Raw genomic sequence first — 13167 nt, 5'->3', positions numbered from 1 at the left:
GATTAGCACTTTTGTTGTTGTATTTGTTATATGCCGTGGAGTCAGTTCCTACTCATAGCGACCCTGTACAAGGTTTCCGAGGCTGTAAATCTTTACCGGAGCAGAAAGCCTCATCTTTCTCCCGCGGAACAGCTGGTAGTTTTGAACTGCTTACAATGAGGTTAGCAGCGTGATTCGTAACCACTAGCTACCAGAGCTCTAAGATTAGCACTAGATGTTGTTGTTACGTGCCGTGGAGTCTGTTCTGACTCATAGCGAACCTGTAGAGGGTTTCAGAGGCTGTAAATCTTTATTTGAGCAGAAAGCCTCATCTTTCCCCCGCAGAAAAGCTCATTTTAAGGTCCGCAGCCCAATTCGTAACCACTACGCTACCAAAGCTCCTTTAGCAGATCCAAGGAAGCTACTATTTTGATTAAATCTTGCTCTCTAGATCATACTGGTAAATCCAAAATTCATCACCAGTTATGGTGTGCTAATCTTCATTTGCTTCAATCTTGTCTAAAAGACTAATGGAAAAATTAGCTCTTTGAACTAGCTGATCTTTGTGCAATGATATTTGCATCCATTTAGCCAAAATTTTGTGAGGCCAAGATGTTTATTTAAAATTGAAAATGCTGAAACATGTGATTTCCCAATTATCAGTAGCTATCACATCACTGGTATTTCTATAGTCTTCTTCTTCCAGTTTATGATGTTCAGCCATCGTTTCTTTTTACAAGGTTTATGGTCTTCCCTCTTTTGGCTCTTCCTTGGGGTTTCCCAACCTTCCTTAAAACACTTATTCCATCTAAAAACTTTTATGTGGGCACCATTTATAAGCATAAACTTGTAAAGCTTCAATGATCTGGGACAATATCCACTTGAATTTTGTAAAAATTAGATATTAGCCCTTACTTCAAAATCATTTTTTTCCAAGGCACAAAAAATATAGACTCATATTACTGAGAAATTTTTTCTTCAGCCTTCTACTGATCACAGAAGTATCTTTTTTTTTTTTTTTAATGTCTTTATTGTGAAAAGTTTACAGGGCAGATCATCAGTTTTACATTCAACAAATTATATACTTTGTTTTATTACAATGGTTATAATCCCATCAGTTAACAGTATTTCTCTCTATTCATTTTAGCTCTTTGTTTTTTTAGACTCAGGCAAACTCATATATATATTATATATTAAACCACCAAAGGGCACATTCTGCAAGCCTGTCTCCTGGCCGCCAGCTCTCAGTCCCTATCTTTCCATGAAACTAGAGTCCTCAGTTGCTCCCTCTCTCCATGTCCCTCCCCATCTATTCCTTCATCTCTGGTGTCTCTGCTTCTCAGGATAAGGTCTGGCATTTTGCTTGTGCTTTTCTCCCTTGATGGTCCTAAGGTCCTCTGTTTCTGGGCTGTAAGATTAACTACTTCCCTGTTTTTGTTACAACTTCTACTTTTACAATGGTGACAGTCACAATTGTCATGATAACAATCACTCATTATTTAATCATAAGAATCATATCCCCATCTCTTTTCACCAGACCCATTTAGACAAGATGAAAACTATTCAGTGGCAACTCTATCTCCCCACCCACATCCTTAAACTACACTCCATTTGTGCCTTTATTGCCCCCTCATTTTATGTAGCCAATGTCTAAATTGCCTGTCCTTATCTACCCTGAATATAGAGGGGATAGCATTGATACTTGATTTGAAAACTGCTTCCCTCTCTGATGGTATTTTGAGTTATTACATCCATGACTATAGATCAAGTTCATCAAATTGTAGCAATTTACTCTCATTTCCTTTATCAAAAAAACATTTTTTTTTTTTTTTTTCAATCTTTTAGTCGAGTTCTGATTATCAAGCCATCGAGGCTTGGTCAAATGAGTACTATCTGCAAGTTTGCATGTTCTTGTGTGAACAACTTTTTTTTTTTTTTTAATCTTTTTATTATGAATTGGGTGCAGGTATACAGACAAGATGAGCTCTAAATTCAACAAATGATACACTTTGTTTATCTCAATTATTGTAATCCTCTCCTGTTATTACACCAGTCATCCTACTTACTTTCTGTAGTTCCCCATTTTAAATGTCCAAAGATCACATTCTACCAGCTAGCCTCCTTCCCACAGGCACATCATCAGTCTATGAGTCTAGAACCACAGCTGTTCAGTCTCTCTTTGCTGCCACCTCAGATACCATGCCACAGAAGCAGCTTTTGAAATGTTTTCTCTGGAATAAGCCTTTGCATGTATGAACTGGAATTCTAGGGATCCTATCTATGGTTTCCAAGGAGTGGCTGGTGGATCTGAACTGCTGACCTTTCAGTTAACAATCGAGCACTTATCCTGCAGTGCCAAACGAGAGCTCATAGGATTGGAATTATACTCCTAAAACTTTTGTGAAACTCAAGCATAGTGCCTGTTGTTTAATAATTTATCATTAAAGAAAATTAGGTCCTATAGCTTTTTTCTGTTTGCTTCCAAGTACTTTATGATTTAAGATTTAATATTTGGGTACTTGATCCACTTTGAATTAGATTTTATATAATGTGTGAGGTATAAATCTTTATGTTTTCAGCATGTAGAACTTGAATTCTGTCAGTACCATTTTTTGAAGACACTATTCCTTCCTAGGGAGCTCTGGTAGCATAGTGGTTACAAATCGGGCTGCTAACCGCAAAGTCAGCAGTTTGAAACTACCAGCTGTTCCGCGGGAGAAAGCCTTGGAAACCCTGTATAGGGTCACTATGAGTTGGAACCGATTCCACAGCACATAACAACAACATTCCTTCCTATCTCATTAAACAGTTTTGAAGTTTAGCAGATTTTTTTGAATTTCTATAGTATCCCTAAGGAGCTCTGGTAGCGTAGTGGTTACGAATCTGGCTGCGAACCACAAGGTCGGCAGTTGGAAACTACCAACTGTCCTGCGAGAAAATGAGGAGACTTTCTGCTCCCGTAGAGATTTACAGCCTTGGAAACCCTGTACAGGGTTGCTATGAGTCAGAACCGATTCCATGGCACATAACCACCGCCATAGTATCCCTAGTTTTATATTTAGTAAAATACATACCAAATATAAAAATATTTTAGTATATAGTATCCCTAGTTTTTATATTAAAAAAGGCCAAGTATATATTTTATTCAGATTCTAGGTTAATACTATTTGTGTTTATATAGAAATATTTAGATATAATTATTAGCTCTTTATTTTATAACCCATAAGTTATATTTCATCTTTAATGGTATTTTAGATGAATCTTATTAAGATATTTAAGATTATTGTTGGTAAATGAGTGATTGTGTGGGGAAAAAGATAATCACTAAATGGTATTTCACACTCGGTTAAAATTTGTTCCCTAAATAAAATCAGTCACAGGAAGTATAATGATTTGTTTTAAGGTGCGGAGTTTTTTTGTTTTTTTTTTTTTTTGTGTGTGTGTTTTTGTTTTTTTTTACTTTATCACAATGCCTACCATGGGGTTTTCTGCTAAGTCTAACTACAGGAAGGATTACCATAACAGTTTAAATCAGAAGGCCTTAACACAGGAAAAATAGTTTGGTAACAGATTATATCAGAAGGACATAAGACAGGCAATATAATTTGCCAGAAAGGCAATATTGGTCATTTTTCTTCAGTTTGAGTTGTATTACAATATTCATTTAGAGTATAGATCGTGTACAAAAAGATGACTTTCATACTGGGTGGGAGCCGAAGCCTGCCTGACTTAGAGGCTTTATGACCCAAATGAGGCACTATTTCTTGTTACAACTATGAAGACATAGATTCATAGACCTACAAAAGAACAGACACAGTTACAGGAATCACAATATTCAGAGAGGCTCAAAACCATAGCTTCCTTTCATATGTTTCTTGTACTCCCAATTTATCTGTTAGGGTCATTTTTAGTATAAACAGTGTTTCCTAGGTAATAATCCACTTTTATAATGTTTCTAGGAGAACACAGCTATCAAATAACTGAAGGCAATGGAAGAGATTTTAGTTAGATCTGTATGTCTTACTATTTGTCAACAATTAAATACCTACCAAAGTTAATATTTTTTAAAAAATATACATGACTTAAAATTCTAACCTAAAATCCTATTTTCTCCATGTATTCTTCCCCTTTCCACAGGTAAAATTTGGAAATTATGCTTTTGTATGGGATGCAGCTGTCCTGGAATATGTGGCTATCAATGATGCAGATTGTTCCTTTTACACCATTGGGAATACCATTGCTGATCGGGGATATGGAATTGCATTGCAACATGGCAGTCCTTACCGAGACGTGTTTTCACAAAGGTAAGGTTTGTGTGTGGACTAAATAAGGAAAGGAGAAATTTAGAATAAGAATATCCACTTTGTTAATCAACCTGGTTTATTACATTTTGTTTTCTTAGTTTGGAGAAGCATTGAATTTTCTAAAACAAAAGCAAAAAATAGCTATTCAATACAATGGTCATTTTCAAGAGCATGTACTGCATTCATATGGTTACATGAAAGACCGTTTCCTCATAAAAAGGGAAAATGTTTGCTTCCTATGACTGAATTTATTCTCTAAAAATTGATGCAGAAACAAAGTTAATGTGTTAATAATGTCTGTTAGAGTTTTATGAGCAACCTAAACTTGGAGTTTTTAGTGACTGATATAGATTTGTTGTTGTTGTTGTTGTGTGCCGTTGTTGTTGTTGTTAAGTGCCATCGAGTTGGGTACGACCCATAGCGACCCTGTACAGGGTTTCCGAGGGTATAAATCTTTACGGGAGTAGAAAGCCTCATCTTTCTCCCACGGAGCGGCTGGTAGTTTCGAACTGCTGACCTTAAGGTTTGCAGCCCGATTCATAACCACTACGCTGTTGTGTGCCGTAGGAAAGATTAATTTATTTCTAAGAGCACCATAGCATAAAATCAACTTTAAGACCAAGCTAATCTCTGCTTCATTGAAGCACAATGATAAAAGTGTGTCCATCTGAATTTTGCAGAGGAAAAGGGTAAGAATTTTACTCTTTTACTTGATGGCAAAATAGATAAGAGACTTTGACATGGAAACTGAATAAACAGATTATGAAGAAATTACATCTATCTCAGCTCAGAATTTTCTGTATCTATTATATTTTTATGAGACATTTATGTAAAAAATAAGTTTTTAAATGTACATAGTAAATTTAAAATATATATGAATGTATTGGACACTAAAAGTAATTCACTGCATTTCATTTATCTACTGTGAATAAGCTTGATATAAGAGACATTAGCATCTCCCAGTAACAAGTACACCATTTAACACTGTTAACATGTTTGCTTTTTCTAGATATTATTCTATTTTTTCTGTAAAAGCTAGAAGCAGACCTAGAATGCAGTTCTAGATAAAAACAAGTTCTTAAATATTAAACTACTTGAATTTTATATCTCCAGATTTTATGAAAACAAAGAGCCTGAAATTTTCTGATTAAAAAAAAATTTTTTTTAGTCAGTAGTCCACAATTTGTTGTATCTCTTCCATGAATTAGCTTTAAAACCTAGGCCTCTTGTCTGCAAAATAATGAAATTTGATAAACGTTAAGGTTCTGTTTGTCAGCTTGTTTTTGTAGCAAACATTGGGATCAATGTATCAATGATTAAAATAAATAAAACTCTTATTCGTAAAATGTCCGATCTCAGCTTTGGCTATGCTCTGCTGAAAGCTTTAGGTCAACTGTTTTTTGGGTTTTTTAAAATGTTTTATTGTGAATTATGTGATAGTTTACATGGGAGAATATTAGTTTTACATTCATCCTATTGTATATCTTTTCATGGTCATGGTTATAAGCCCCTCCATGCATGATCAACCAACCAAGCCTGCCCCCCAAGCTCCCGGGTCATCAGCACACAGCCCCTCTCCTTCTCTGGGTCTAAAGTCCCCAGCTGCTCTATCACTGCGTGTCATCGTGTCATCGTCTCTGCTTGCATCTTAAACATCACTGCTTCTCTGGGTAGGGTTCCACTCTCTGCTCTTCTCCTTTAGGTCAACTGTTGGTCTTTTCAAATAACTCCTCATTCCTGGACCCAAGTTGAAGAGAAGCTGTATCAGGATTGTACTCTTCTCACTGCGACCAGTTACGAAAGATGTTGGCAGAAAATGTTAGTGTTTTGTGCACTTACGCTTGGATGTAGCATCTGTCCTATCTGCTAACAGATCATTAACCAACAAAAGTCACATGGCCAAGTTCAAAATCAATGGGCTAGGTAAACGGATTCCACATAAAGGGAACAAGGGAGTAAATAATTGTGAACAATAATACAGTCTAAAAGTGGGTGGTCCCTTTGCACTATAAAAAAATTTGTAGTGAAAACAGAAGTTAAATATGAATAAGAAGCAAAATTCCAAGGTATAAATAATGATTAATCAAAACCACTTACTGAACATATTTAATACTTACAATAAGGTAAGCAATATGCATAAGCTAAAAGAAAAAAACAAAAAAATTAATTATGCCTGCAAGACACTTTAAAGTCTAGCTGAAGAGATAAGACTGATGCACATGAAACAATAAACAATATAACATATCTATAAATTTGCACTAACATTTATGTGTATGACAGTATTATTGTTATTGCTTATTTATATCGTACTAAATTTTATAGTTGAGATATTCAAAGCATTAAACTGCATACAGAATAAAAAGTTAAAGGAACCGTGTGTGTACCAATTATCAGTAAAAGCACTCCAGAGAGTAGCCTTGAACTTGACCTTGAAGACTCAATAGAGTTAAACTAAAAGGAAACTATAAGTAGTTCTCGGAAACCAAGAAGACAACAGAATAGAAGTAGGAGATAACATTATGTGTTGGGTAGCAATGTTGTTATTAGGTGCCACTGAATCAGTTCCCACTCATTGTAACCCTATGTACAACAGAATGAAACCTTATTGGGCCCAGTGTCTTCCTGAGGAATAATTAAGGACACTTGATTAATTTGAAAGGAAATTCAAAGTTTACAATCCATGTTGTAGGTCACAGACAGCCACAAGAACCTATTATTCATTGTGGAATTTAGGAGTAAAATGATGATGATGGCATTTAAAGGAAGGTTAATCTTGTTTTCATTTGAAGGATGGGTTAGAACGGACACAGTTGAAAGCAAACCTGGAGGCATGAGATAATGAAGACTTGTCTAGAATTCTGACAGTGGAAATGAAGAGGAAGGAACAATAGAAAAGGCATTTCTGAGGATCAGTGCATACCATGGTTTTTATTCATTTAGATGTGAGATTTCAAAGCAGAATTGTATTAGAATTAAATGGGATGCCATGGTTTCATGGAAAATTTTAATAGATCCTTATATAAATCAGGTAGTTGGAGAAAAGTATTATGAGTATCCTTTGCTTTTAGAAAATTCACTGTATGCCACTTAGCTTTTACAAAAGGTCTAAATTAGCACCTATTTTCACTAACCAAAAGAAATCTGAAGTAAATTTAACTTTTACAAAAAAAAAAAAAAAAAAGGCAGTGAGCACCATGAACATTAAATGTGCCTTTGCCAAGCTCCCTGGAAACAATACTTAGTGTCTTAGCATCAGTCCGCCATAACTTTGAACAGTGTCTGTGAATGATATATGCATATGGTAGTATTATATTAGGCTTTATGTGTTATTTATTATGATTTGGTAGGTTATTTTGGGGATCTGGGAATACTCAAAATTTTTTCCAGTATAAATTAATGGTAATTGTTTCTTCACTTTACAGCATTTAGGCTCATGAAAGGATCCATAGGACCTTGTATATTAATTAGTTGTAGTTAGTTGTTAGCTGTAGTTAGTTTTCTTCATTAGATGTTCTTTGTTTCCAAATACAATTTCTTGTTTTCGTTGTTTTTTTTTTTTAATGCAAAATAAAATCAAATGAAATCAATATATAAATACAATAGAAATTAAAGAAATGGTTACTAAGTCATTCCAGGTCTTCCATTTCTTACTATCCTTGTGGTGCTTTGCCCATGAGAGATTATAATTCTGAGGAAATGTACTCTAGCAAATTGCTAAAAAATAGTACTAACCATCATACACTAGTGTTCTTTTCTTTGATATTTATTATGTATGTCAAAAATTTAAACTGTCTTTTCTATACATTTTCTTAATAATGTCACTCCACATCCTGGTTCCCTGGACATCTGGTAAGAGAAAGAGCCAGAAAAATAACATGATTTGGCAATCGTCAATGTGCCAACTCATCTTTTTGTGCACATGTGCTTCATTAACTGATTACCCAAACTCTCTCCCTGAATTCAGAAAATATTCACATGTATTATTTTGCTATAGCCATTAGAGGTAAAAAAAAAAAAAGACACTTCTATTTAATGTTAATGGATTTACAAATCATAGAAACTGGCACATTTAACCATGATAGTACACTTGGAAATTATTGTATCCACCTTAGCTATATCAGTTTACCCTGGACCATTGATTAAAGTAGATCTCTAGTGGTTTGAGACTGCCAGCTACTTTGTGGGAGAAAGATGAGGCCTTGTGCTCCCACAAGAAAGCCACAGAGACCTTATAGAGAGTCACTATGAGTCAGACCGTTCAACAACACTAAACAACAACAATATTCTAGATGATTTTTAGTAGGTTAATTTAATCACTTGTCAAGTGACTTTCTGTCTCTATACAAGTTGTAAGATATGTTCTTGTTGTTAAGTGCCATTGAGTCAGTTCTGACCTTGCAGTTCAACCCAACCTTGTGGTTGAGTGCTTATCCTACAGCGCCACACCAGGGCAGGGAAGCTATATAAGTAGTTTGTTATTTAATTAATATGAATATCTAAAAGTAAACAACATATAGCAAGTTACTGGCATATAATAAGGAATAATTTTATCTAGGAGGCCTGATAGTGCAGCAGTTAAAGTGCTTAGCTGCAAACCAGTGTTTTGAACTCATCAGCTGCTCTGCAGGAGAAAGATGTGGCAGTTTGATTCTGTGAAGATTTACCGGTTTGTAAAACTATGGGGCAGCTCTACTGTGATCGACAGGGTTGTTATGAGTCAAAATCAATTGAACAGCAGTAAATTTTGATTTTTTTTTTAAGGGGAATTTGGTATCTAATATGCTTATATATTTCATAGAACTTCAAGACAATCATGTGAAATACTGCACAGATATATTTAGAGATGAGTAAGTGTTATTGTCTTAAGCAGTACTGGTGTGATGCTGGAGTTAATGCGCTGGACTGCAAAGTTAGTTTGAACCACAAGATCAGCGGTTCAAGCTCACCAGTCTCTCCTTGGAAACCCTATACAGGGATGTTATGGGTCAGAACCAACTCAACAGCACTTAACAATAACAACAACAACAAGTGCTATTATATATGTTGTTGTTAAGTGTCATCAAATTGATTCTGACTCATAGCGACCCTGTATGGGTTGCCAAGGAACAGCTTGTGAACTGCTAACTTCGTGTTAGGAGTCCAGTGTTTATTCTACAGCATTACACCAGGTTTGACTGGAATAGTTTTCTTTGCTTGGTCTACAAAAACCCTACATAACATCATCAGAAGTTAAATCATTTACATAATCTGATCAGGTGTGGTGCTGTAGGATGAATACTCGACCACAAGGTTGGTTTGAACTGCAAACCAATAGGGCAGTTCTAATTCACCAGCTGCTCCTTGTAAACCCTATACAGGGTCGCTAGGAGTCAGAATAGAGTCAATGATACAACAATAACATATTTCAGCAGGTGAAATAGAATACTAGTGTGATGTTTGCAATGAATTCTCTACCTGGCAATTTTTGTTTATCCAACGCTTTATGTGGCCCATATTTTATAACAGTTCTTGGGATGAAAAAAGAAAAAGTGCTTAAATTTTACATCATTATCACCATTTAAATAGAAGTGATTTTTTCTGATTTTATTGTGCTATAGATTAATACAATTAGGAGTCCTGGTGAGGCACTGTGGTTTAATGTGCTGGACTGAAAAATCAGCTGTTCAAGCTTACCAGCTGCTCCTTGGAAACCCTATACAGGGTCACTATGGGTCAGAACTGACTTGACAACACTTAACAACAACAACAATTGATAAAAATAACTCCAGTATTGTTCTTAGAATTTTAGCTATTCAAAAGACTAAAGAGATTATTTAAAAAATACTTATTGAGTCTTTAGTAAGCTATCATCTGTTTTCAAATTTAATGAAATTCAAGAATTGGTTAAAACCTGAGTTTGATTTTAGAGTTCATATATTAAATAGTCATTTTTTTTTTTGCCTATTGACATCTACTCCCTAAATTCTGGGTATGAAATTACCAAATAAAAGAAAAATAATTAAGCTTTCATGTTGCATGGAGAATGATTTTGCTTTGGTTCATGACAGTGAAATACACATATAAACTTTTATTTTGATAATCACAGAATAACACAAAGTTTTGAAATGGAAGAAATAGTAGTTTCCTCCATTTTACCAGGATTGAAATTGGTCCAGTGTTGTAAATGACTTCCTCATATTCACAAAAACCAATGAAAATGGAAAAATTTCTAATTTCATGTCCAGTTTTCTAGTCATTATGTACCCTCTCTTATATTTATTCTGAAAGCATAAAAGAATAATAAAAACCCAAACCCACTTTCAATAACACTTTTATGCTGCTTATGCCACCAACTCATAGCAATTTTATATGACATCCAAGATGCCATCAACTTATAGAAATCCTGTATGACAGAGCAGAATTGCCACATAGGGATAGAGTTTTCTAGGCTGCAAACTAAGTAACACTAAGACTTCAGAAATAGATAATACAATGAAGTAACAAGGAAATAGAATTGAATCAATGTAAGGCCTAATTACTGAGCTTGTAAGCTCTTGGTATTCATCTGCAGGAGAAAAAATCATCAAAAAGAATTTTAAAATCTGAAGAAAGACTAAGATTTATGTGGGACTTTTCCCACAATAATCCAGAACAGGGAGAGACCTTGCAGGTAGCTGTCCATAGCTTATCCTACGGAGTCACACCAGGCCCCCACACACCTACATATACCTTATTAAATGCAGGCTCTGACTCTCATTCGTAGAAACCTATGAGGTAAATAATATTATAATATTCATTTTACTGATATGAAAAATGAGACATAAAGAGAGAAAGTAATTTGTCTAACTTCTCAAATTTACTGAGAAGTAGAACAAAGATTCAAAGTTGCAGGCCCTGAACCACTTTACTACACTGCTTCTCATGGAAATCGTGCACACTTTAAACAAACTGTATTTCAATTAAACACTTAGGAATTCTCTCTCTCTGTCTCTCTGTCTCCCTGCCTCTCTTCCTCTCTCTGTGTGTCCCTCCCTCCTTCCTTATGGTCACAGAATAAAATTAATCATAATCTTCAATTCATGATATTTGTTCATTATTGTGCATGATTGGGTCCTTTTATTTAATTAGTTTAAAATTCCTGGATAAAGTCTTTTTTTTTTTTTTTTTTTTTTCCATTGCACTATGGTTAGAATATCTGGAGTTATACTTCTTATTTTACTTGGACTCACCAAAAGAATATTATTTATTTTACTTCTCCGAACATAACACTTCTTACACTTTTACCTTTTGACTCCTTCCTTATGTAAGTAGGCTCCTAAACTCAAGCATGTATCTGTACATTCCTAGTGCTTCACACAGAGTAAGCATTCAGTAATATTTGATCTGTTGTAAGAGACTGACCAATTTTTGTTCACATATCATCTTATTATCCTTAAATGTCTATGTTTTATTTATTTATTTATTTATTTATTTATTTATTTATTTAAGTATCTTGTCTTCTTTTGGCATTCAAATTTTTAAATAATTTTCTGATTTCTCCAGTTTTTCCAAAAATGAGTAACAAAAGACAAGAAGAAAGGGAAAACAAAACCCAGCATCTGTCTACCTTTCTTCTCAACTCGGTGTTGTAGGCTTTCATTCCCACAAGGAAAATAAAAAACATTCCTTTACCTTGAAATTCCTTAATCCTTTTATTCCCCAACCACAATGAACTATTATACAAGCATTTTGTTCCCTGTTCAAGAAGGGAAAATAGCAACCTCCACTACCCAGTTAGCTGCTCCTGGATCTGTCAACATCTGATTCAGTTGTCTAGAAGGATGCCTCACAAAGCTGTTTATAACCAGAAAGTAAACATAAAATTAACTCTGGGAGTACAAGTGACATTATCAAAACTCAGACATAAACATTAAACAAGAAAAGATTATACACTAAACTGTAAATTTGGATATAAGCACAAGGGGAAGCAATGCACACAGAGAACCATGAAGAAATCTTTGAAAGTGGAAGTTGTTTTTATTAGGTGTCATCCAATCAATTTGGACTCATAGTGATCCTATTTGATATAGCAGTATTCCTGGTAGGAATCACTGAAGATGTTCTCAGTGGGAATGAGGAGAAAACCTTAGAAAATAAAAAAAGGTTTTAGAAAAGATAGAACTTAGTGGACATCAGAGGACAGTGTATAATATAGGAACCTCCATTCAACTCACTTATTTCTACTTTCTGTTAATCTGTGGCTTAGGTTATTTAATTTCCAGATAAAAAATAATTGAAAAAATGATTTGTACAAAAGCACTGATTGGTTTTTGAACTATAGTAATTCACAACTCTAGAATTTTATTCAAAGAACCATCAGGCCTGCAGACTTAGTTTATTCTGTATGTAATGTTCCACTTACCTGTTCTTAGTAGTGCTGTAGGTACTGTCCTTCTTTCTCACTGTTGTTGTTGTTGTTATGTGCCGTGGACTCGGTTCTAACTCATAGTGACCCTGTATAGGATTTCTGAGGCTATAAATCTTTATGGGAGCAGAAAGCCTCATCTTTCTCCTGCGGAACAGCTGGTAGTTTCAAACTGCTCACCGTGATATTAGCTGCCCGAGTTGTAACCACTTCACTACCAGACACTTATACATCTATCAATCTGCATATAAATATATACATGTGTGTGTGTGTATTAGTCACAGTACTGGTGTGGCGCTCCAAGGTAAACACTGAACTGCTAACCACAAGGTTGATGGTTTTAACCCACTAGCTACTCCTTGGAAACCCTATACAGGGTTGTTATGTGTCAGAACTATCTCAACAGCACTTAACAATAAAAATAGATATTAGTTTGGTTAGCATTTTAAAGTAACATCCTATGTTTCTAATAAATCAAAAGAATAAAAACACTATATATAT

The 13167-nt window shown here is 34.8% G+C and overlaps 1 protein-coding gene across 1 annotated transcript in view; it reads left to right on the top strand.

Annotated features, from left to right (window-relative positions):
• GRID2 (glutamate receptor, ionotropic, delta 2) overlaps positions 1 to 13167 on the top strand; it is a 992360-nt gene that overhangs the window by 737277 nt on the left and 241916 nt on the right. The window contains exon 8 of the mRNA XM_006876921.1: positions 4117 to 4283. Coding sequence (XP_006876983.1) covers positions 4117 to 4283 — 167 coding nt within the window. The remainder of the gene's footprint in view (positions 1 to 4116; positions 4284 to 13167) is intronic.

The sequence above is a fragment of the Chrysochloris asiatica genome, unplaced genomic scaffold (assembly GCF_000296735.1).
Source record: "Chrysochloris asiatica unplaced genomic scaffold, ChrAsi1.0 scaffold00427, whole genome shotgun sequence".
Taxonomy (NCBI): Eukaryota; Metazoa; Chordata; class Mammalia; order Afrosoricida; family Chrysochloridae; genus Chrysochloris; species Chrysochloris asiatica.
This window is presented reverse-complemented; position numbering and strand designations above follow the sequence as displayed.